Raw genomic sequence first — 25,227 nt, 5'->3', positions numbered from 1 at the left:
TAAAATAACTCAAAAATAGCTAGTTGCAAAAGATGTTTAAGAATATCTAAGAATTAAATGTATAACAATTTAAGAATTTCTGCATGATGTATAAATTATTAATATGCTAAGTAGAATTAGTTAATATCCTCCTTGCTCTATTAGTTAAATTTTTAAAATCGTATCCTGACTACTAGGTCTATGTCTCTAACTCCATCTCTGTTTCTGTCCGTCTGTATCTCTCCCCCACCCCCACTCTCATACACATACACTCAGAGCAGAAAAACATCATAATATTTCCAAGGAAACTTCCACTCTGACTGAGGAAACCATGTCTGACTGATGGACAGGTAAATAATTGTTAAGAAAGGGAGTTAATTGTATGACTCTAAGGTTTAATGGCATCCAGCTACAGTAGCCACATGAGTGCACCTTTACAACAGAAATAGGATGAAAATGGCTTCTGTCACTTTTCTGCTGAAGTCCCTTCAGTGCTTCCCTGTTGGTCTCAGGATGGTCTAAAATTCTTATGATTCTGCGCAGTATGGCACCTGCTATCCCTCCAAAGTTCTTGCCTTTAGTCATTAAGTTCCAGTCTTCCTTCCGTTCCTAAACCCATGCAAGTTTCTAACTGGACCTTCACCTATGCTCTTCTCTCTTCTTGCAATCTCTGCCAGAATTTGTTTGGCTAATTACTCTTTCTTTGGGAATCATTTTGCTGCTTCTTTAATCTTCTAGAATAAGGTTAAGAGATTAAGGTCCCTGTTAAATGCTCTCATAAATCCTGTACTTTCCCTTCCAAGTCCTTTGTCTATATCATATCCACACAGCACCGCTACTGCCATGATACAAGCTTCATGAGTGCATAGATCATGTTTATTTTGTTGTTCCCAGAGTCTCACAGTGACTTGGACATACAGGACAAATAGAATATTTGTGGCTTAAGAGAATGGCTACATGAATGATACTTATTAAACTGACTGTATGCTCATCTCATGAATAAAAAGAGAAGTCCGTTTAATCTTTAAAAGCGGTGTTGCAAAAAACCAAATGGAGCACAGAATTGAACAATTTGGCCCTAGTTCCTTATTTGCTCAGTGATTTCACTCCTAAATTATCCCTTTTCTTTTACATCATCAAATTTTGCTTCTGTGGTAGATCACCCCTATTGATACTCAAACATGCCTTAGTATTGCTCATCTTAAAACAAAACTCTTCCACAACTCCTCTTATTTCTCGGCTACCTTCATAACAAAGGTTCCATACTGAGTTATAGTGCAACTCTCCATTGCTTCACTGCTCATTACAGCATCAACCCAGATTAATCAATTCAGACTTACTCCACTAAAACTGCTTTTGTCACGGTTACCCTAAAAAAAAAGAATTAGTGAACTTATTAATCCAGAAACATAGCCCAGAGAGATGGAATATATAAAAAAGAAGTTAAGAGACATGGAGGAAGATAGAGAATGAGAATGAGGAAACTTGACTCAAGAAAAAATGGAAGATATGAATAATCTCATAGTTTTGATTGAATCAGAGATTTACAATCTCCCCCCCAAAGTACCAAACCCAGATGGCTTTACAGATGAGTTCTTCTAAACACTCACAGAACAAATAATTAAATCTTCCAAAAAATCTACTCCAGGATATAAAAGAAGGAATACTACCCAAACCACTTTTGAACATAGATGTAAAACTGCTTTAAAAAGTAATGAGTAAATAGGATCCAGTTGATGTATATAAAAGGTAACATATGATACTAACTTGTACTTAATCCAAGGAATGGAACATTGATTTAATATTACAAATATTACTACTATTTTTTATAAGTCATCACATTTGGCGAGTAAAGAAGAAAAAACATAATTATCTCAGTATAATGCAAAAATCACTCTTGGAAACTGAACATTCATAAATTGAAAATTGGGTAGAAGGGCACCTGATTCATTTGAAAAGGGCCATTAATTTGAAAAATGACATCTACAAACAAACAAACAAAACCCTAAGCAATCATCAAACTTAATGGTTAATAGTTTAAAACAATCCCTCTGAGATTAGGAGCAAGAAAAAAAAGCTTTCGTTTTACACTGTACTTTAGGTCCACCAGTGTAGTAAAAAAATAAATAGGAATAAATATTAGGATCAGATCAGATCAGTCGCTCAGTCGTGTCCGACTCTTTGCGACCCCATGAATCGCAGCACGCCAGGCCTTCCTGTCCATCACCAACTCCCGGAGTTCACTGAGACTCATGTCCATCGAGTCAGTGATGCCATCCAGCCATCTCATCCTCTGTCGTCCCCTTCTCCTCCTGCCCCCAATCCCTCCCAGCATCAGAGTCTTTTCCAATGAGTCAACTCTTCGCATGAGATTAGGATAGAAGAAACAAAACTGTCATCAGGTGTAGATTCCACATAGAAAATAAAGACAATTAACAGATGGATTCTGAGAATGAATGTATGTTTAGAAAGTTTGCCAGAGTAAAAAATATTCAAGTTAGTTGTATTTCAAAATACCAGTGATAATCAAGAAATTTACTTTTAAAGAAATTAACAACAAAAAATACAAAGAAGCCAAGGGTAAACCCAACAAAAGATATATAAGATATTGAAGATACTACAAAACTTTATTGAAAGACATCAAAAAGTCTTGAATAGAGATATACTACATACTTGGACCTGAAGTCTCAATTTCATAACATGTCTATCACTCTCAAATGATCTAAAGATTGAGTACAGTAACATAAAATCTTAATAGAGTATTTTGACAACCTGATTCTAAAGTTTATACAAATGAGGAAGTATGGTGGAAAGCAAGTTGGCAGTTCTTCTAAAAGTTAAATGTAGAATGACCACATGACCCACGAATTCCACTCCTATGTATCCAAAAGAATTGAAAATAGGGGCTCAGATACTTGTAATGCCAATCTTCATATCAGAACTATTTACAATACACAAAAGATGGCAACAACCCAAGTGTCCCAAAAACAGATGAATGGATAAACAAAATGTGGCATATGCATACAATATAATCCTATTCTCCACAAAAGGAATGAAGTTCTGATACATACAGCAACATAAGCGAACCATGAATGTAATATGCTAAATAAAAGAAACCAGACTCACAAATATAAACATTGTTAAGATCTCATTTACATGAAATATCTAGAAAAAGGCAAATGTATAAAGATAGAGTGATTAGAAGTTGGCAGGGACTGGGGTAAAAAGGGAGGGAGGCAGAATTTCTGTTTGGAATAAGAGTTTTGGAACGAGACAGTGGTGCATGCTAAGTCGCTTCAGTCAGGCCCAACTCTGTGAGACCCTATGGACTGCAGCCAGCCAGGCTCCTCCGTCCATAGGATTTTCCAGGCAAGAATACTAGCGTCAGTTGCCATGCCCTTCTCCAGGGAATCTTCCCGACCTAGAGACTGAACCCGTTTCTCTTACCTCTCAAGCACTGGTGGGCAATTTCATTACCACTAGCACCATCTGGAAAGCAGATAGTGGCAACACTGTACAACACTGAATATGATGCCACCAATTGTACACTAACTTGGTGAAGATGACAAATTAAATGTTTTATACATTTTACTATAATAAAAGTAGTAAAGAAAATGTATATGAAACAACAAACGTCCCTAAATAACCAAAATATTCCTCAAGAACAAGATGAGTGTGAGTGGGGTTTTCACCATCCAACATTCAGACTTCTAGTAAAGCTGTTGTAATTTAGATACTGAGGGAGGTTCTGTCACAAGAATAGACAGCAAACTTCACAGAATAAAGAACCTAGAAACAGATGACACAAACATGGCACGTGACAGAGTTTGCATGTTAGTAGGGAAAGAAGGGACTATTTAATATATGACACAAGAATAACTGATTATCCATATTGAAAATATAATAAAATTGGATCCCTACCTTAAACCAACCAACCAAACAAAAAATTCAGATTAAAAAAGTTAAATGTGGAAGGCAAAGCCAAAAACTGTTTAGGAGACAAAATAGGAGACTTTATGATCTCCACGGTGGGAAAGATTTAAGATGCAGAAAGTACAAAGCATTAATGTCATTAATTAAAAGCCTCTGTTGAACAAAATATAATCATCAAGAAAATACAAAGATAAGCTGCAAACTGAGAAAAGTGAAAGTTGCTCAGCCGTGTCCAACTCTGCAACCCTATGGACTACAGTCCATGGAATTCTTCAGGCCAGAATACTGGAGTGGGTAGGCTTTCCCTTCTCTAGGGGATCTTCCCAACCCAGGGATCGAACCCTGGTCTCCCGCATTGCGGGTGGATTCTTTACCAACTGAGCTACCAGGGAAGCTTCAAACTGAAAAGACATAGTAAACTCATACAACTATATAATTAAAGAATTCCTATAAATCAGTAAAAGAGAACTCAATAGACAAGTGAGCAAAAGACATAAACCAGTGTTTTTACAGAAAACACAAATAGTTCATAAAGCTATGAAAAGACACTCCACTGTATTGTAATCATGGAAAGCAAATAAAAACCACAATGAAATATGTCATCACACTCACTGGATTGGCAAATTTGAAGGCCAGATGGTACCAAATGTTGTCAAGGATGTGGAACAAGGAGGAAGTTGGTGAGGGTGGTGTAAACTGATGCAAATATTTTGATAACACTGATGTTTCCAATTTAATTTGGAAGTGTGTGACCAGGCAACCCAGCATTCCATCCCTTGGTGTATGCCCCAGAGAATGTATATGCCCCCCTGCATGTATAATAGGAGACATGTTACAAAGAATGCTCAACGTAGCACTGCTTACAATTCCAAAAAGAAAAAAAAAACCTGAAACATTCAAATATACATCAATAGTGGAATAGATAAGGAAATTGCTGTGAATTCACACAATAGAATATTATATAGTACACACATTCAAAGAATAAATCTAGGGGAGATTTTCAAAATATTTAACAATTGCACAGCATAGAAACTGACCAAACAAAATAAACACTAAGCAAACACAGTCACAGCCACGCAAGTGCACGCGAGCTGAATACAAATAAGGTATGAGTCTAAAACACACAATGTTAACTAAAAGAATTAAGTCATGAAAGAAAACCCATGCTCTGATTAAAAAACCAAATAATATATTGTTTAGGGACAGACACATAAGTGATAAGACTATAAACAAAATGGTGATTAATAAGAACTCAAGATAGTGGTACCCTATGAGCGTGGGAGGAACAATATAATCAGGGAAGGATAAACAGGAAACTTCTAAGGTGCTGATTTTAGCTGATTTCTTAATCTGGAAGTACAACGTGAAGAGTTATTTTACATATCCTTTTGTATAAACATTTCAAATTTTTAAATTAAAGAATAAAATTCTAATAAATGAATATTAGGTAGCTCATGGAATCATCAGGGAAGCTGGAGAACCAGCTTATATTAAGAGAAGCAAGACCTAAAAACCCAGAACACCAGTCTGAAGTGCAAACTGCCCCAGTCGCTGGTGAGCAGCTTGTAGAACCGCCTTTTATGCCAGGGACCTTATCTTCCTACAAATTCTATGGGTAGCTAAGAATCCTCTTTAAGTCCTGATTTTTACATCTTTATTCTTGAGTCCAAATCTACCACACATACATCTAACCAATAGCATCCAGGCTACTTGCCCAGAACCTAGCTGCAAGCGAAGCTGGAAAAAACCTGGTACTCTGGTTCTTTTTTATTGGGCACCTACTATGAGCTGTCTGACTCAGGGCACCAAGGACATAATAGGGAACAAAATTCCTATCTTTACAGAATATATTTTCTATGAAGGTACGTAGGAGGTACTCAGACAACTAAAATAAATACTCAGACAACTAAAACAAGACTCAGTTAGTGGGGGATACTACAAGAGGAAGGGGATTCAAATTCTGGCCATCTAAAAAGAATTAACATCTCCACATAATATGGATGGTCTGTGTGACCATCTATGAATAAATAAGTTAAAGAAATACTCACTTAAGGCTTTTAATACACATTGCTAACTTTCTCTCCAAAAAAGTTTACTAGTGCATGAGTAATTCATTTCCCTACACTCTTCTCAAAAAATTTTTAATATTTACAAATTGGAAAAGAAAATTTTCATTTGTGTTTCTTTGATTCACAATCTATTTCTTTCCTTTTAAATTTCTGTGCATGTCCATTGCTCATTTTTCAGAGAAATATCAACCTTTATTTTTACAGAACTTTTGTCTATGACATATGTTGCAAGTAACTTTGCCAGTTTGTCATTCACCTTCTCATTTTATGGTGTTTAAAAAGCACAGATTTTAATTTTTAAAACTTTGATCTTAACTGCTCTATGATTAAACAATTTTCCGTTTATATTAAAAAACAACTTTGGTCTAGCAAACGTTTTCCCTTATAGTTTTTTCCCAATTCAGTTATTCTTTTCCCAACTCAGAATTTTACAAGTCACAAATTTTCTTCTGGTATCAAATAGCTTAATTTCTCCATATTTATCAATCCTAAACTCTACTATCATTTTCCTCCAGTAGTCCCAGGAACATATTGAATAAGCAACTGTTTTTCCAGAATTGAAATGCTGCCTTTTATATACAAAATACTCTTATATGCTTGTTTATGTAATTCCTTCTCCATTCCATCATGCTATCTTAACTTGCATCACTGATTTGTTTCAGTATTGTGTTATGTTTTAAAATCTGGTACTGTAAACCTCCAACTTTCATTCTTTTCAAACATTTTCTAAATTGATTCTTCTTTCCTTTAAGTCCTTTTCCAAAACAGAAACATATAGTTAAACAGATTCATGCAGCTAGTTTGTATAAGGAAAGGTTTAGGGCAAAATGTATTAACATCAATTGTATTATGCAAATAAAACTGTTCATATGAAAACCTTAAGAGGAAAGTATATCATCTGTAAACATGCTAAAACATTGTGCTTCTCAAAAATTTAGAAAAAACTACTCACAACTTTTAAATGTTCCTAGTTGTAATACTTAAGTTTGTATGAATTTCAGTAGTGTGGAAAATATATGAAAAAACTAGGAACAAGAGAATATTCTGGCATCAATTAGAATTTACTTTTTTCAGCATTGCTGCTCTTACCTCTAGAGGTAGGGCTATTTTCAGATATACTGGATTTTACAAGATGTTCAATAATAGGGTAATAATAATTTAGACAGATAAATGTGGGCCATTCAAGTTTTAGGATATACTTCTGTTAATTTTAACACACACTGTGTTCATGAGGAGGAAAACTGGGTTTGGAACAAACTATCTGGAATCAACTGAATACTATTCTTAACGACTGACTACTGGATTATCTCTAGATTCCAGGGCCTTTTAGCTGTTCAGAAGGATATGACTAAAACAATTGTTGGAATGATTCTACTTTTTCATCATGATATGCCATGTCTTCTTTTCTGCCTCCCACTCTCTCTTTCCTTGTCTTATGCCTTAGACATATTTTAAGTGCTGACAATCCCTGGATTTAAAAGTAGGTTTGATCCAAATCTGTGTGGTACTTTCCAGGGTAGTTCTTATAGCATTTACTCATTGGATCAGTAGCAGGAAGTATTTCTATTCACTGACTGTCACCTGAAAACCTGGAATCTTACCAATTACACAATTTTCAAGAATAAAATTAAATGTAAAAACTCCAGACATTTCAGTTATGGGCCCAACAGAAATCTATATTGTCACCACATATGAGATATTACAGATTACTATCTTGAGATTTTTTTCATGTCACAACACTAAGAATTAATATAGCCCTGAAGTCTGACAACTGTACATCTTCAAGTGGTATAGCTCAAAACAATAAAAATATTTCTTCTGCAAAAACCATCATTATATCTAGACTATTTTTTCACCAAGAACACGAGGTGGAACTATTAGACCTTAAGAAAGCCTAATTTATGTTTATCATACAAAAAAAATAGGCTTTGGAAATCCAATATATCTAAGTTGGAATCTGCTGCCCGTGCAGCCAAACGGTCATTCAAATTATTTACTCTTACTGACTCATAGATCTTATTTTTTAAATAGTATATTTAACAAGGATTATATAAGATTACGAATATGAGATTTCCTAACACACGCCACGTATAGTAGGCACTCAAATGTGAGTTCTGATTTTCCCATCCTGACACTGAATCAGATTAAAAATAAACACACAAACAAAACAACAAAAACCAACTTGGATTTGAGAATCATTTAACATACACAGTATGTTCTTTATTTCTTTGAGCGATTCAGTCATGTTACATCTGTCACAGAACAGTATCGAATCAGTCAGAAAAATATCTGTTTTACCTCCAGTAGAACTCCAGATGGCTCGCTTTTTTTTTTTTTTCTTCCCCCTTAAATCTTAAACTAAAGGGGTCGGCATATATTCCTGAACTGCTTTCCATCTTTAGAATCCTTGATTCTATAATCCTACGATTATAGAAACAAAGCACATTTTCAAACCTCCACTGTAATAAGAATTTTAAAGCCTAACATTCATACTGTTAATATGAGCCTGTTTTCAGATTCAGGGGAAAAAAAAAATTCGTCATTACCCACTAGTAAAGGAATGCCACTAAAAACTACTTAAGAATACTTAAATGCTTCAGTGATTCAGAATCGCGCCACGGGAATAAGGAAGTATTTATGGAATAATATAGCACGGCATCCTCGGTGGGCTTTTGCGTCTGCGTAAGCATTTAAAAATGATCATCAATCGCGCAGTAACCGCCTGAGCGCTGGGCAAGCCGAGCTATCCGCCAGCTGCGAGGACCCGGCGGACTGGAGAATGGGAAGAGCCCCGGAGCGGGCTTTGAAGGCTTTCCTAGTGCAAGCAACGGCGGCTCGGCGTCCAGCCTGAAGCGGCGGGAGAGCGGCCGACAGGAGAGGGCCGGGCGGGGCGCCCACGGCTCCGGCCCGGGCCTCGGACCGGCCCCCGCCTCTGGGCCGAGTGTGGGCGGGGGCTAGTCGGCCGGTCGGGCCGAGACGCCGGGCGGGCTCCCGGCGCGAGTCCGCCCCGTCCCGCCTCTTCCCCTTACCACGTAGCCCCCCCATACGTAGAGGAAGTTTCCGTCCACCACGGCACAGTGGCCGCTGCGCTCCTCGGCCACGCAGAACAGCTGCGAGTCCGCCATCCGCGCGGTCGCTGGGCTCAGCCGCTCGGCGCGCCGCAGCCCCTGCCCACGGAGCGGCCTCTTCTCCCGCCTGGCTCCTCCACGCACGAACGGAACGCGTCGAGGGTCGAGATTGGTGGGAAGGCGGCACCAGTGCGGCTGCGCCGTCCCCAAGCCCGCCCGGGAAGCCGAGCGCGGGGTGGCCTCGCCAGTTAGGGATGCTTGAGGTCTGAGTGGGCAGGGTGGTGCCTTCGCTTCTCCGCAGCACTGCTGCTCCCTGATTTCGTGTCACTTGCGATTGTGTTGTGTGGGCGGAACAGCCTAACTCTGTACCTTATCCAGTGACTCGATGGACTTCTTGTACACGGACTTGATGTTGCTGTGACTTAAATCAATGTATTAGTACACAAATGCTTTATGAGGGTTTGCCTTTTCCATTCAACTTCCGGCAGAGACAGTTATCCAGAGAGAGGGAGAGAATAGGAGAGAATAAGAATTTATATATATATTTAATTGAAAAATTTCTAAAACGTACGCCAGCAAGCTACAGCCTGCAGGCCAAATCTTTTTACTACGTGTTTCTGTGGCGCCCACAAGTTAAAAATAATTATACATTTTTTAATAGTTGAAAAAAATTTTAAATTATATTACTCATAAAAAATATGAATCCAAATTTCAGCATCTGTACATAGTTTATTGGCACACAGCCACTCTAATTCGTTTAAGGATTGTCTGTGGCTGCTGATGTAAGCCACAGAGTTGAGTAGGCCCAGCTGAGTACCTGCAACAAAGACCAGATAGGTCTCACTGTGGAAAATGTTTACTGTCTGGCCCCTTCCAGAGAAAGCTGCCTAACCCTTGCTATAAAATGATGTTACTGAAGTGAAACTAGTGCCAAGAGGGAAGACAATAATCATGCCAGTGTCTATAAATGCCCCTGTCCTTTAAGACAATGTGGCCGCTCACCCCTCAGAACGTTAATTTATTCAGCATATGTTTATTAAGTGCCTGCTTGCTGTAGCTAGTTGGTACTGAGGCCCCGTTAGACACAAACGCTGAAATAATCAAGTATTATTGACTCCTTAGAGTCTTGTAGTAATAGATACTAAATAAATTCTAAATATGTAGGTACTGACCTTCCCTGGTGGCTCAGCAGTAAAGAATCTGCTTGCCAGTGCAGGAGACCTGGGTTCAATCCCTGGGTCGGGAAGATTCCCAGGAGAAGGAAATGGCAACCCACTCTAATATTCTTGCCTGGGAAATCCGTTGGACAGTGGAACCTGTCGGGCTCCAGTCCAACGGGTAGCAGAGTCGTACATAAGCAACAAGTCGAATACACTGGAAGTCACTGTATAGCAGTTCTTAGGAATCATCCTCACATTTCATAAGACTGCACGTTCACTTATAAGCACTCCAAGGTTTTATTGTAACTCATTGGAGCAAGCGTTTTGACGCGTGGCAAATTAACAGCTCACTTGCTGGAATAAGACTGAGTAATCCTGGCTCCATCCATCACTCACTGAATGTTTCATCTTGAGTGAGCCATCTACCTACCATATCTGTGTCTCACTTTTCTCATCAGTAAAAGGAAGATGTTGAAAAAACAGCACACAACTCATTTGGCTTTACAAGCAATATATTAATACATTTAAAGCGCTTAAAGGCAGCCCGCAACTTAAATATAAAGTGGAGTGGGTGAGAATTATGGTGACGTATAACAGCTGCGAGTGAATGTCAGGGAAAACCCTGTGGTGACACAGAGCATTTCCAGGGCTTGTGTGAAGCAGAAAACATAAGTACTGAAGGGCCCCAAGGTCCGGATGAGCCCGACGGGAGTCACGGAAGGTGGAGGGGAGCGATGAGAGCGCAAAGTGGGTTCCAAGAAAGCACCTGAGATAGGGAAGCGCGTTCCCAACCAGAAAGCAGGGCACTCGCTGGTCAGTATCGCAATATCAGAGCAGTGTAGGCTCGTTTTCTCCTGCAACTTAGAGGGTGCAGGGAGGCAGCCTGCCTGGCCTGCGGAACCGCAGATCTTTCCAAGCACTGAGAGGAGTAGTGGCCTCTGGCGCTATTTAATTATAGAGAACTGGCGTTTCTGGGGCGGGGCCAGGACGGGGCTCTCCCGGGAAGGGGCGGAGCCGGGGCCGTGGCGCCAAAACGCAAACATGGCGCCTGAGCGGTTAAGGAGCCGGGCGCTCTCCGCCTTCAAGCTTCGCGGATTGATGCTCCGGGGGTGAGTCGGCCGTATAGCTGGCGGGGTAGGAGGGGAGAGCCAGGGCCAGACTGCCGTGCGGGGCAGCGGGATGAGCCGCACTCCGAGACGGAACCTGGTCTCTGGCCTTAAAATGACAGAGACCCTGAGAGAGTTCTAAGAAGCGAAGAGGATCTGGCGATGCCTTCCTAGATTCCCCGACGCGGACTCATAAAGTTTCTCCCGGAAGGGATGAGGCTCTCCTGCACTTGCCAAACAGCCGGAGAAGCGGCGATAGGTTCCGCAGCATCCGTATATTAGCACGGTGCTTGGGCGCTCTCTGCCCGCTTAATCTTTTCCTCTGCGGCGTGGGAATCCCAGCGTCGCTGCTCACGTGGTTACGGAGACAGCGAATGAGAGACCTGGGAAAGCCCATTGCTTGCCAGTAGCTGTCAGATTAGTACAAATTGTAGGCCCTGCCAGCCCTCCCAATTTTAGGTCAGGTCCTATTCTTGAGAGAGAATTCCTGAAGGGTTAAAAAGTGGGTAGGTTTGAAGCATGTCTTTTTTTTTTTTTTTTAAAGATTTCCTTTAGAACGTCTCTTGCCATATCTGTGTTTTCTACGATTTGTAGAATGATCCTATACAAGATTTTTCTCATTAAATCTGCCTTAAAAAAAAAAAAAAAGAATACGGTATTTACATATGTAAACACCTGCCGGACGGGACACACGTCTCTACCAGGTTTTGATTGGTCTTGTGTGTGTAGAGGTTTTTGGTTTGTTTTTGTGAAGATGAGTTTTATGGGACGTTTACCATGTTTTGGGGTTAGTGAACAGGGGCAAGAGTGGATATTCTGTAGGAGAAAATAATAAATTCTGATTATTTGATTATCTATTGATCCCCGACATTTAAAAAATACAAGCAATAAATCAGTTGGTATTTTTCTTTTCACTTAGGATTTGACTTAACACGGAGCTGTCATTCATTAATTCAGTCAGAAATACACTGAAATATATTAGCTGCAAAATATTTATGGAGCAAGGGAGTAGGAGAGTAGAACACTGCGGAGGTTGTGGGGGTCAGATAGTGTATTAATTATTTATTGCTGCATAACTCATTACCCCCAATTCAGACGTTTAAAACAGCAGGCACTTAGATTCTCACATTTTCCATGGGCCAGGAATTCAGGTAGGCTTAGCTGGGTCCTTAGCTTCACCGTCTCTCAAAAGGTTGCAGTCAAGATGCAGTCATCTCACAGTCAGTTGGGCAGGGTTTGCTTCCAAGTTCATTCAGTGATTGGCAGGATTCAGTTCATCCAGGATTGTCCGACTGAGGGCTTTAGTCCTTGCTGGCTCTTGAGGCTCCCCAACATGGCAGCTTACTTTATCAAAATTAGCAAGAGAGTCTGCTAGTAAATGAAAGCCAGTTTTTTGTAACTTAAGGCAAGAAAGTGACATCTTGTCACTTAAAAATGTTTATTTTTAAAAGTACAATACCAAAAAAAAGTACAGTACAGTAAAATATTTGATCACTTGTGCCATATTCTATTATTAGAAGCAAGTCATTAGGTCCAACCCACACTCAAGGGGAGGTTATTAAACAAAGATGTGATTACCAGGAGGTGTGGATTATTAGGCGTCATCTTAGAAGTCTGTCTAGCATGGATATTAAATAATTCACAATTATTTACTTTCAATTGTGAAAAGGATCCGAGGAAAGAAGTGCTGTGATAGTGTATAACCAGGTGTATAAAGAGTTCTAGAGTCAAGAAAGGCTTCATTAAAGAATGATTTGGGGGGGAAAGAAAAAAAAGAATGGTTTGAACTGAGTATGAGCAGGACTTGAGTAGGTAAAGAGTAGGGGAGAAGTGACCATATCAAGATCTTGAAGCAGGAGAGCATCAGGAAGTCCAGAGACACTGGATAAGACCAGTGAGATTTGACAGGGACCAGATCCTGTATGACTTTGGTCTATCCTAGTAGCTTTCCCAAGAGTCACCCAATACATGTGTGATTTTAGGGAATCAATCATGTTCTATAATAAACTAAAGGGATGTGACACCCACACATGAAACAATAAGCAACCTAAGATATATAACAATATTGATATAAAGTGTAAAGTTGTGGTCCACAAATACAGAATGGCATGGAATTAGCTAATTGTTTAAGGAGACAGTGTTCACTCTGAGAATTATCGTTATTTAAATCAAGAATTAATATGATTTATTCAAAATTTCAGTTTTATTGATTATGGGGGGGCCGGGAGAGAGTTATGTGATTTTAGTGAATGTTATTACCTCTACGACGATATTCAAATGTCAAAGTTTTTTCTAGCCCATTTTTTTTTTCTTATTTTACAGTTGAAAACGATGATGAAATTACTGGAACTTAAGCAAATGCATTATCAAGTTAATAAATATTTATTTAATTGTCTGTTATATTCAGAACATTGAAGCAGACTGAGTTTATTAATGTCAAGTAATACATAGTACAAGGCTACTTGATATAGCAGATGTAAGGTACCTATATGTGAGATTAACAATTTCAGAAGGAAAGGGAGATTGTAGCTGGTAGAGCTGGTTTAGGAAGTCTTCCTAGAAGAAGGATGTGATTTGGGATTTTAAGAATGGTTCTATTGGCAGTGGGTAAGAGAAAGACTTTGTTCAGAAAGCACAAGAAAGGGGAGTATTGCTTGCAGGGAGGAGTGAGTGAGTAGGTCATAATTTCAATGCTGGATTGACGAATCTTTGCCAGACTTTGGCATAAAACGTGTAGCCTTAATTACCAGTCTCTCTTATCAGCGAAGCTGTTAAGTACCTCACAGAAGCTCTTCAGTCTATCAATGAAATAGAGCTTGAAGATGCACTGGAAAAGATCATCGATGCAGTTGAAAAGCAACCCTGTAAGTAACATTCTCTGTAACGTATATTGTTCATATCGTTCTACATCCTCAGTTATCTTAAAAAGTTTAAGGAGAAGTTGAGGACTCAGAATTGAATGTCCCGGTGGCATGAGACATACCCCTGGTAGCACTACCCCTGGTAGCACTTATTGCTAAGGGGGAGCCTATTAATTCTGTTGGAACCTTGGGGCATTCCCAGAAACTCTTTTACAGTTCTTCCCTTTTATGAATTTCCCTCTGATTCCTTTATGGTTACTTTCTTTTCTCTGTTTGCCTGTTTCTTTGTGTTGCTTCAGTTCAGTTCAGTTCAGTTGCTCAGTCGTGTCTGACTGCCGGGGTCCAGCCCCGGTGGATCCAGAGAATTCGAAGGGGAGACGGCTTCGGCGATCAGGATACGATAGAATTAAAGATATAGAGTGGTTAAGTAAGGATAGCTCAGTAGGAAAATTCAATGGAGAAAAGAGGCTGAATAACTTGGTTTACGTGGAAAACCAATAAAACTCCAAGACAAGGAGTTTGGGTCACCTACATAGGCCGCAGGCATCCTTCCGTTCTCCCAAAGGAGAGAAGACACTAAGGCCTCCCCGGTCAGATCTTAGAAGCCCAGGCAAAATTAGTAGGCTTGATGAGCCTCCACACTCCAGATGGGAATTCAGCCAGAAAGTGAGAGAAAGAACGACATGAGGAGACCAGTCTTTCTAGGAACTGATCCCATTCTTCATTTTCCAGGGTCCACTTTTATACACAGAGATGTAATACAAAAGTAGTCATTCGGGCAGCAGTCCTGACTCTTATTGAAACCACGCTTTTTTTCTGCATTCCTTCCGATATACAAAGTTCTCAGGTGATTTACATCATCTTCTGGCCAAGAGGCCTGCTAACATTTTATGACCCTTTCTGATTATGATTAGTCAACCAGAAAACTTACTTTCTCCAAAGGTGACTTTTCTTAAGTCAAGCACCACCCTCCGAAGGCACCAGATAAATTTGCATTCCTACAGGGCAAAGGTGCAGTGGGCTATAATCAAGAAATGAATTTACTTAGCCTAAGGTCCAATGTGATTAATATCAAGGTTAATACTTATTTCTCTCATATGTTAGTTATATTCATTAATGTGTATAAGCGGCAAGGGATATGGAGATGTAGCAGCAAATATTGGCTCAACAATGAAACCCTCCACCGGTATAATTCCTAACTAGCCCACTAATACTATACTAATAATTTTCTAACTTCTCAAAAGAATCTGTTTTTAGAAAGTTTAGAGCATCTCGTGCCTCTCACGGGTGGGAGGCTGTGAACAATCACATGTGGCCGGACAAACCTGTCAGGCAGGCTAGAGAACCTTCAGAGGAGTTTGTAGGTTGAAACACTCCTGTTATGCCCAGAAATTATTAACTGGAGCTCTAAGTTAACCCCTTCTCCAAAAGAGGTGGTGGGGGACAGCCCCCCATAAAGTCAGAGGTGTAGGTGAGAGCACAAAGCAATAAAGTAGGCAGCCTCTGGTTTTGGGGGTAGATGCTCGAGAATTTCCAGGGGGACTCCTGAGGCTCGATTCCGCCTTTGCGTATGCCGAGCCTCCTTCCTCATGACCTTTGCCACGGGCAGAGTTCCTCACGCTGGCTCCCTGCATCCAACTCTTCGAGATGCCATGGACCACAGCACTCCAGGCCTCCCTGTCCCTCCCTCTCATCTCCATTGAGTCAGTGATGCCATCCAACCATCTCATCCTCTGTTGTCCCCTTCTCCTTCTGCCTTCAATCTTTCCTAGCATCAGGGTCTTTTCAAATGTGTAGCTCTTTGCATCAGGTGGCCAAAGTATTGGAGTTTCAGCTTCAACATCAGTCCTTCCAATGAACACTCAGGACTGATCTCCTTTAGGATGGATTGGTTGGATCTCCTTGCAGTCCAAGGGACTCTTAAGAATCTTCTCCAACACCATAGTTCAAAAGCATCAATTTTTTGGCGCTCAGATTTCTTTATAGTCCAGCTCTCACATCCATTCATGACTACTGGAAAAAACATAGCCTTGACTAGATGGACCTTTGTTGGCAAAGTAATGTCTCTGCTTTTTAATATGCTGTCTAGATTGGTCATAACTTTCCTTCCAAGGAGTAAGCATCTTTTAATTTCATGGCTGCAGTCCCATCTGCAGTGATTTTGGAGCCCCCCAAAATAAAGTCAGCTAGTTTCTACTGTTTCCCTATCTATTTGCCATGAAGTGATGGGGCCAGATGCCATGATCTTAGTCTTCTGAATGTTGACCTTTAAGCCAACTTTTTCACTCCTCTTTCACTTTCATCAAGAGGCTGTTTAGTTGTTCTTCACTTCCTGCCATAAGAGTGGTGTCATCTGCATATCTGAGGTTATTGATATTTTTCCTGGCAATCTTGATTCCAGCTTGTGCTTCTTCCAGCCCAGTGTTTCTCATGGTGTACTCTGCATATAAGTTAAATAAGCAGGGTGAAAATATACAGCCTTGATGTACTCCTTTTCCTATTTGGAACCAGTCTGTTGTTCCATGTCCAGTTCTAACTGTTGCTTCCTGAGCTGCATACAGGTTTCTCAAGTTAGTTATTTTTAAATGTTTGAGGGAAAAAAAGAGTGAGCGAGAATAACTTTCCCTTCCTGCCTCAGCCTTTCTTGAGGGATCTTTTTGTTAAATATTCAATCTTTTGCCATAAGCATGGACCTACAAAAGAGAAATGCTCTTCTCCTAGAAAAAATGTCCAGTTTCTAGAGCACTGAAGAAGGGAGGTGGGTGTGGCTTGCTCTCATAGGTTGTACAGATGCCGGTTTCTTCAGTTAAATGGGTGGAAACTTTCTGTGATAGAGGAGAAATTGCTATTATATCTCATTTTTACTTCTAAGGACAGAATTTTATTTTATTTTTTTTCTAAGGGCAGAATTTTAAATATATCTTTGTTTTAAAATTTTCCTTACAGTTGAAAATTTAGAAATGATTAATTTTATAAAATTAGTATACATTAATGGCACATGATGGCATTTTGCCTGAGAACATACCACAGTGGTTAAGGGCACCCAATCGGGAAAGAGGCTCTTGTTTGTGTTGCTTTCTACTCCTTCCAGTTATGTTCATCAGCAGGTTATTTGACCTCTTGGAGTTGCGCTTTCCTCACCTGTAAGACATGGCTTGAACATCAGTCTTATAAGACATCTATCCAGTAATGCTTGTGAAGTACTGAGTATAGTGTCACTTGTTTACTAAGGGCTTAATAAATGGTGGCAGTTATTGTTATTACTGTTACTCTCATGCCTGTTGAAACATAGCAGTTGTGGGGACTTCTCTGGTGGTCAAGTGATTAAGAATCTGCCTTCTAGGGCAGGGGACGTAGGTTCTATCCCTGATGGGGAACTAGGATCCTGCATACCGTGGGAGCACAGCCACACACACACAAAAAGGAAGAAACATAGCAGTTGTGATGAAAAGCTATACTAAGGTAACCATATTAACCTAGGAGCTTACAGAAGCATTTGTATACCTGAATGTATATTGCTAAACAATATTTAGAAAGCTGAGGCATTTGACTGTGTATCAAGGTATTATAAGTGTATTTGAGAGAAGAAAATTAAGATATTTGAGATAAGACTTTTGTTAGTTACTGTTCTAACCTAACATGCTTTTTCCTCTTAAAACCTATGTAATGAGAATCTTGGGTTTAGTGTTTACAGATTATTTTAAGGAAAAACAGCCATGTGTGGAGAGAACTAAATTGTATGCCTGTTTTTAAAATTTGACTTTGAACTTCTCTTTTCAGTGTCATCAAACATGATTGAACGATCAGTAGTGGAAGCAGCAGTCCAGGAATGCAGTCAGTCAGTAGATGAAACTATGTATGTGGACAAATTTCACTTTTTACCTGTACAGAAGTGTTATTGAGTGCTTATTTTAAATTATTTTCTTGGGAAAATAACCAGTGGTCACCATTTCTACAGTGGTTCTTTCTTTGTGTTTCTTTTTGTTGATAGCTACATTATAAGCTATCATTGGGCTTCCCTGGTGGCTCAGATGGTAAAGAATCTGCCTGCAATGCGGGAGACCTGGGTTTGATCCCTGGATTGGAAAGATTGCCTGGAGAAGGGAATAGCTACCCACTCTAGTAGTCTGGCCTGGAGAATTCCATGGACAGAGGAGCCTAGCAGGCTATAGCCTGTGGGGTCACAGAGTCACACGACTGAGTGACTTTCACTTCACTACATTATAAACCTCAATATTACATGACTCATCTTTACTATTTTTATCTCAGGATTTGAGATTTTGATGTGTTTGTACCATGACAGACTTTTTCCACTTACCCAACTGATTTAATATTTTATATGCTACAGGTGAATTGAATTGATTATTCAGAGGTATAATTTACTTTTTATCTTAGGAAAGGGCTGAGTCCCAAAAGTTCAGGGACTTAACTTAGGTAACATGCTGAATGGCCAAGGAGGGTAGAACCTTAGCTTTATGACTTGTTACCCTGTCTCATACTGTTAGAGCTTAGGAATTTATATGGCAGTAATTTTTCTGGGTTTTATTCCCAAGTGTACCGCTTTCCTTTCCTCCTTTGAATGTAATACTTCTTTCCAAATTCACAGGGTTTAACTGAAACAAAAACATCTGGGAAAAATGAAAAGAAACAGTTTTAACATTTTTTTTTCCTACTGGGGCAATGGAGATGATTGAAAGGAGTCATTACTCCTTTTGGTCAGTAGTTTTAATCTTTTTTTTTTTTTTTGCTATACGATAGGTTTTTGTTGGTTATCTATTTAAAATATAGCAGTATGTACATGTCTATCCCAAAGTTTTAATCTTTTTCCTATTAGAACTTATTAGAGCTGCAAAAATAGAGAAATTAAGGTATTTAAATTTTATCCTTGCCAACTCATTGTTTAAGATACTAGAGTACTTGCTCCTAAATCCCTCATTAGAAATTCAAAACGATTGTATCAAAGTATAAGGACTATCATCCTAAAGTAGGCGTTAAAGTTACCCATTGTTTCTGTCAAGCTGTTCATATGCTGCTGTGCTGTGCTCAGTCACTCAGTTGTGTCTGACTCTTTGCAACTCCACAGACTGCAGCCCTCTAGGCTCCTCTGTCCATGGGGATTCTCCAAACAAGAATACTGGAGTGGGCTGCCATGCTACTGTCAGCCAATATAGAGTTTGAGTGGGGACTGAATTATAAATGATCTTTGCAACTCCAATTGTCAGAAAGTCATTATATTATAGCAGAAGGAAGAGGCTCTCATTATTATAGATGCATAAGGAGCATGGGTAAGTTAAATAACTTGCTGAGACTGATCCACTAGAAAACCATGGTGCTGTGCCTAGAATCAAGGCTTGCTTCAAGTTCACTGGTTTTCTGCTTCTCTATACTAGGTGCTACCAACAGGTGAGCATGAAGTTTTTTGACCATTTTCATTTTGGGAAATAGATATAATTTTAGGGAAGTTTTTTTTTAGATTGGAATATTTATGCAGTAGTGCTGAGAATAGTGCTATTTAACCTCATTGAAACATGGTTATATTACAAGTGTCTGAAGGTAAATTATTTTGTGAATTGCCCTTCTCTGACACTATATGTGTCAATATTCTGATATAGTCAGAATTTGGGGGGCAGTTCTTTTTTCTGTTTACATCTTTTCCTGGATCACTTTTGCATGATATTTTGGATTAAAAAATAGTTGGAAATGAATTACACCCTTAAATAATATTGTAGCTTATAAAAGTAGTATATATTAGGAGAGATTTCTTTAAGATGTCACTATTTTATTATAAATGTTCTTTTCCAACAGATGACATTATTAATTAGAAGTAGATAAAATTTTTTGTTTGTTTGAGAGTATTGGCAGTGCTTTCTTTTCTCTGAGAGGAAAATATACAGGCTACAAACGCTGTATTATTTTGAAACGATGGCATTTGACAGGGACCTTTGACATTTTGTATTATTTTGACACTACAAAAAATTGTGTACATGATCTGTGGAAAGTATATGTGTATGACATAAGATTATAATGCAAGTTTTCATGTTCACTTGGAATACTTATTTTTTAGTAAATCAGGTTTGTTCTTATGGGTTGTTTTTCAGAGATCATATCTTCAATATCATAGGAGCATTTGATATCCCACGCTTTGTGTACAATTCAGAAAGAAAAAAATTTCTTCCGTAAGTATGCCATCCATTGAGGTTAAGCTAATTTCAGATGTATATTTTTTTTCAGAAGGTATATAGTCTTTCATTTTTGATCTATCTTTGTGTATTATGATAGTCATAAATAGACATATTCTTTTTTTTCTAGTTTATTAATGACCAACCACCCTGCACCAAATTTATTTGGGACAGCAAGAGATAAAGCAGAGCTGTTTCGTGAACGATACACAATTTTGCACCAGGTAAGTTGGAGGGGGAGAAAGAGGCTGTTTCAACTTAGGTGAGACTCAGGAATAACTAAAGGATGGGCTTTTGTACTCTGAAGTTTGTCATTCAGTAGACTGTTGTTGGGCTCTCTGTGTTTGAGACCATCTAGAGGATACAGATCTGAAAAAAACACTTTAACAATCATGATGATGGTAAAAATAGTAGCTAACATTTTTCACATGCTTTTGATATGCCAGGCATTGTTTATTACTTTACAGACATTGCTTATCATTTTATCACCATAATATCAACATTCAGTATGTATAAATGCTATTATTCCCATTTTACAGATGGGGAAACTGAGACATAGAGAAGTTTAGTCACTAGCCCAGAGGCTATATCTAGTAAGTAGAATGAGGATTTGAATCTAGTCAGTCTGACTTGAGCCCAACATTTGCCTCCTACACTGTAGTCTATGAAGTTGAAGACATGTGCACAAATAAAATATAGAGTAGAATTTTATACATGCTTTAGAAGAAATACAAAGAGGATGCATTCCATAGAAGAATCAGACGGCTTCAGGGAAACGATGGCATTTGACAGGGACCTTAATTGCTTTGATCTTGTGGAAATGGGGGAAAGGTGGCGAACAGTGTGAACAAAGAGCAAAAGGTAAAGTGGACTCTGCAGGAAATGATGAGCACTCAGTCCTTCGTGTGGAGAGGAAGGCTTGTGAAGAGGAGTAGCATGGGATAAGGCTGTAAAGTCAAGTGGCAGCTAAATCATGGATGTGCCTTGGATGCCATTCTTGGGAGTTGGACTCTGTTCTCTTGGTACAAGGAGCTTTAAAATACCACAGCTATTCATTACATCAGGTTCCTTGAACACTTCCTCTCTCAGTAGATTTTAGAATGAATTAGAGTATGAGAGAAGACTTACAGGTGTCTGTGATATTAGTCGTGGCATAAATGATAGCCTGAATGAAGGCAGGCAAGGGGAGCAGAAAGAGGGGGCAGTCCAGGAACATGGAAGCCATAGTTTCATGGTGACTGGACAAGAACGGGGAGAGTGAAAACTCAAAGATGATTAAGGTTTTGAGCCTGAGAGAGTACACGGGTAGCGTAATGATAATAAGTTAACAACTAGGAAAAGGAGAAGGGGGAAGGTGATGGCAGGTTCTATTTCAAACAGTTGAGTTCAAGTCACCAGCAGGATATCAGGTGAGATGCATGTCTGCAGGGAAAGAAAGAGATCTGGGTAGGGAGAGATTGAGGGGGCATCTGCCTTGAGTCACAGGTGAGGCTGAGCTCCTGAGAGATGACGGAAAAGGGAAGGGGATAAGTTTGGGGGCTAGGTTAGGGTGGTGCTATACGGCAGAAGCACAGGGAGGTTTCAAGGAAGAGAGAGTGGTCGGCAGGAGTAAGCACTGAACAGAGCTTGAAGAGAGTGAGCCCTGAAGACATTATTCTCTCCTGCCTCCATCCTCTACACAGTGCTACCAGATTGCTCTTCCCAAAGTTCAGCACCGATCCTGTAATGATTTTGCTCACAAGTCTTTCAAGGAAGTTTACTTCTTGTTGAATTAAGTACAAGTCTTCCAGTCACACATTTTTGGCCTAATCTCTACTTTTCCCTTAGAAAAGTAGAGGAGCCAAAACTGAAACGTGGAATTTTTCTGTTTCTTCACGTCTTCTGTGACTTTGTGTAAACTATTCACTCTCTCGCTGCTCTTCTGTCTTATCTCTACTGTTGAAACCCTCCTCATTCTGGAAGGGCCCGCTCAGATTCCTCCTGTTTTCCGAAGCCATCTGTGATCTCCAGTTGGATGCAGTCTCTTTCTGCTTTCAACCCGCTGACGACTCAGTGTGTCTCCTGTGTCAGTTACTAGAGTTGGTCCTGCTGGGCATTCGGGGTGTGTAGCCCTGTTGTCAGACTGCACACTCCTTGTTTATTTCCTCCACATTTGGCATAGTGCTTTTCACAGAGAAGATGCTCAGTAAATACCACTTTCTTTTTTCTTTCTTTTTAAAAATTATGTGTTAGAGCCTATGATATTATTTGGGGGTGTCACTAAACCCTCCCAAGCCTCATTAAAAGGGTTGAATCTGGTCGTCCAGTGGCTAAGACTCCACACTCCCAATGCAGGGGGGTGGGTTTGATCTCTGATCAAGGAACTAGATCCTACATGCTGCAACTAAGTTTGCATGCTGCAGCTGAAGATCCTGCATGCCTCAGTGAAGATCCAAGGTCCCCTGTGCGACAGCTAAGATGCAGCACAGCCAAATAAATAAATACATATGTTTTTTAAAAGGGTTGAATTTTAGTCCACGCATATTTTTATTGCAGTTATCTTCCTGAACACATATCTGCTTTTACCATTCTACTTCAAAATTGTTGTTTGCAATTGTGTGTAAGCCTAACTTCTTGGTTTGGCATGCAGAGTCTGTATTGTTAGGGCTTTTCTATTAGAGGTAATGGAAACTCAAATTGGCAAAAACAGACAAAGCAATTTCTTGGTTTGTGGAGAAAGTCCAGCTGTGTCAAGCACAACTGGAGCCAGGTGCTCACACGATGTCCTGAGGCATCTAGCTCTTTCCATCTCCTAGCAACTTTAAAAAATTCATCTTACTTTCAAACAAATTCTCCCTATGAGGTGACAGAGGTGGCCACTAGTGGCCTTAGTAACTCTTAGAGAGTTGTTCTTTTTCAAAAGTTCTAGTAACTGTCACTTATTGCGCAGCTTTAGGCACTTATTCAACCCTGAACCAATCAATGGCCAAGGGGATGCAGTACTTTGATTTGCTAGATCTTGGTGCTATGTCAGTGGAGGGGGAAGGGCACCTGCCCTACCTAAACTTTGTGTACCACAGTGCGTATGGGGGGCATAGTTTCCCAAATAGAGACTCCAGCCAATCTCAAGCATTGTCTGACTTGTGCACCTTGTGATCCAACTGTACTGAACTTCATATCACGTCCCTAACACTCCTTGACTCTTAACTCCTTCTGTGACACATCCCTTCCTCTGCCTAAAATATCTTGTCTCAGTCTCCTGTTGTTTCTTACTAGCAGCATCTTTTTTATCATTTAGGATCTCATTGAATGGCCCCTTCTTCTCAGGGTCCTTGGTTGTCTTATGACCTGTTGACACTTCTTTCTCACTGGCCCCTGCCTCTGAGGATGACAGCTTTAGTTTGTCATTTCATATCAGCCCAGAGTGCATTACTGCCAGGTACACAATAGACCTTTTTTAAAAAGCCTTAATTTTTTTTTTAATTGCATTTCTAGATATTTGTACATTAAAGTATGTGGGGTTTCAAATTTGTTGAGAATAAATAATAGTAATGTTAATTTAAGAACAATGGTTTGTCAGGGTGCTATTTTAATGAATAGCGCTCTGTTTTAAAGGTTTGCCTCAGTAATTCACAGAGAAGGCAATGGCACCCCACTCCAGTACTCTTGCCTGGAAAATCCCATGGACGGAGGAGCCTGGAAGTCTGCAGTCCATGGGGTTGCTGAGGGTCGGACATGACTGAGCGACTTCACTTTCACTTCAGTAATTCATGTGAATTTTTCTTTTTTCTAGAGAACCCACAGACATGAATTATTTACTCCTCCAGTGATTGGTTCTCACCCTGATGAAAGTGGAAGCAAATTCCAGGTTAGAATGTTATCATTATTATTCAGGGGGTGTAAGTATACAAGTTTAATATTTGTTGCTTATTTCTAATTTATTGAATTTTAAATGCAAATGAACCACTGATAACTGTCTAGCTAACTGACCTGTGTGTACCCCCTCTTGGGAAAGTCCGTGCCTTGTGTCCTGGGTGCTACAAATCTCTAACAGAATCATCTACTTCCTTCTTTGGGTCAGGCCCTGAGACGCTGGTAGCCCCCAGAGAGGCTCTCACCACCAGGACAGAACCCTAGTCCTCCTGGTCCATTTGCTGACTTTCTGACCAACCCTCACTCAACATTACCCATCTCATCCTCACTCCCACTCTGAAATCCTGCTCTTTGCCCAGTCCAGCCATCTAGTGACCACCACACACTTGTTCAGCCAAGACGTGTTATATCAGTTGGAGTGAAAACTTTACTGAAGGCACTAAGGAAACCACATTTATAGAATGTACGAGAGAGCGCAGACAGGCCACAGTGTCGTCCAGGGAGAGGGGGAATGTTTCCTGCCACGTGTGCTCCTTCTGCCGTTTCGTTTCAGGAAGCGGTTACCAAACAGCACCGTCACTTTTGTTCCAGCCACATACCTGGTTCCTGTCAGTCTATCAGTGGCTTTGTTCCCTGCTTCAGCACATGGAACCCTGCTGGGGGACAGTCCTTAGCTCCTTCTGGCTAGGCCCCACCGTTTCTATGAGTTTCCACATAACTTCTGAAGAGCCCAGGCTCTGCTCAGGTTCATTCAGTTCTCTACCATGTTAGATCAGAATTCATAATGATGAGCAGTCTGATAGATACTAAAACAGTAATACTAGATAATGCTTAAATTAAGCATTTGATGGCAGCACCATGAGGAGAAAACATTTATAGTGTTTGATAGTTTCTGCTATCAGAAAAAAATATTAAGTTTTGGAAATTGACATTATTTATATTTCTCTACCAATGATTATCTATGTGTTTTCTCATATATATTAGATTTCCTATAGCAACTCAGACACCTACAGCCCAGAA

At 39.9% G+C, this 25,227-nt stretch overlaps 2 protein-coding genes across 4 annotated transcripts in view; one reads left to right on the top strand and one right to left on the bottom strand.

Moving 5' to 3' along the window:
* The window catches only part of KLHDC1 (kelch domain containing 1), a 40,553-nt gene extending 31,113 nt beyond the window's left edge, over positions 1-9,440 (bottom strand). The window contains exon 1 of one of the 2 annotated variants that reach the window (XM_070796637.1): positions 9,011-9,440. In XM_070796637.1, the coding sequence (XP_070652738.1) occupies positions 9,011-9,106 (96 nt within the window). In that variant the 5' untranslated portion in view covers positions 9,107-9,440. The remainder of the gene's footprint in view (positions 1-9,010) is intronic. The other variant, XM_070796638.1, reaches the window with a different exon arrangement.
* Positions 9,441-11,204: 1,764 nt separating this feature from the next.
* POLE2 (DNA polymerase epsilon 2, accessory subunit) overlaps positions 11,205-25,227 on the top strand; it is a 31,887-nt gene continuing 17,864 nt past the window's right edge. For both annotated transcript variants that reach the window (XM_070796636.1, XM_019968630.2), the window contains exons 1-6: positions 11,205-11,318; positions 14,079-14,179; positions 17,957-18,032; positions 20,275-20,352; positions 20,486-20,579; positions 24,128-24,202. In XM_070796636.1, coding sequence (XP_070652737.1) covers positions 11,251-11,318; positions 14,079-14,179; positions 17,957-18,032; positions 20,275-20,352; positions 20,486-20,579; positions 24,128-24,202 — 492 coding nt within the window. In that variant the 5' untranslated portion in view covers positions 11,205-11,250. The remainder of the gene's footprint in view (positions 11,319-14,078; positions 14,180-17,956; positions 18,033-20,274; positions 20,353-20,485; positions 20,580-24,127; positions 24,203-25,227) is intronic.

The sequence above is a fragment of the Bos indicus genome, chromosome 10, assembly GCF_029378745.1.
Source record: "Bos indicus isolate NIAB-ARS_2022 breed Sahiwal x Tharparkar chromosome 10, NIAB-ARS_B.indTharparkar_mat_pri_1.0, whole genome shotgun sequence".
NCBI classification, from domain to species: Eukaryota; Metazoa; Chordata; class Mammalia; order Artiodactyla; family Bovidae; genus Bos; species Bos indicus.
The sequence above is the reverse complement of the archived record's forward strand: the minus strand, read 5'-3'. Positions and strand labels throughout refer to the sequence as shown.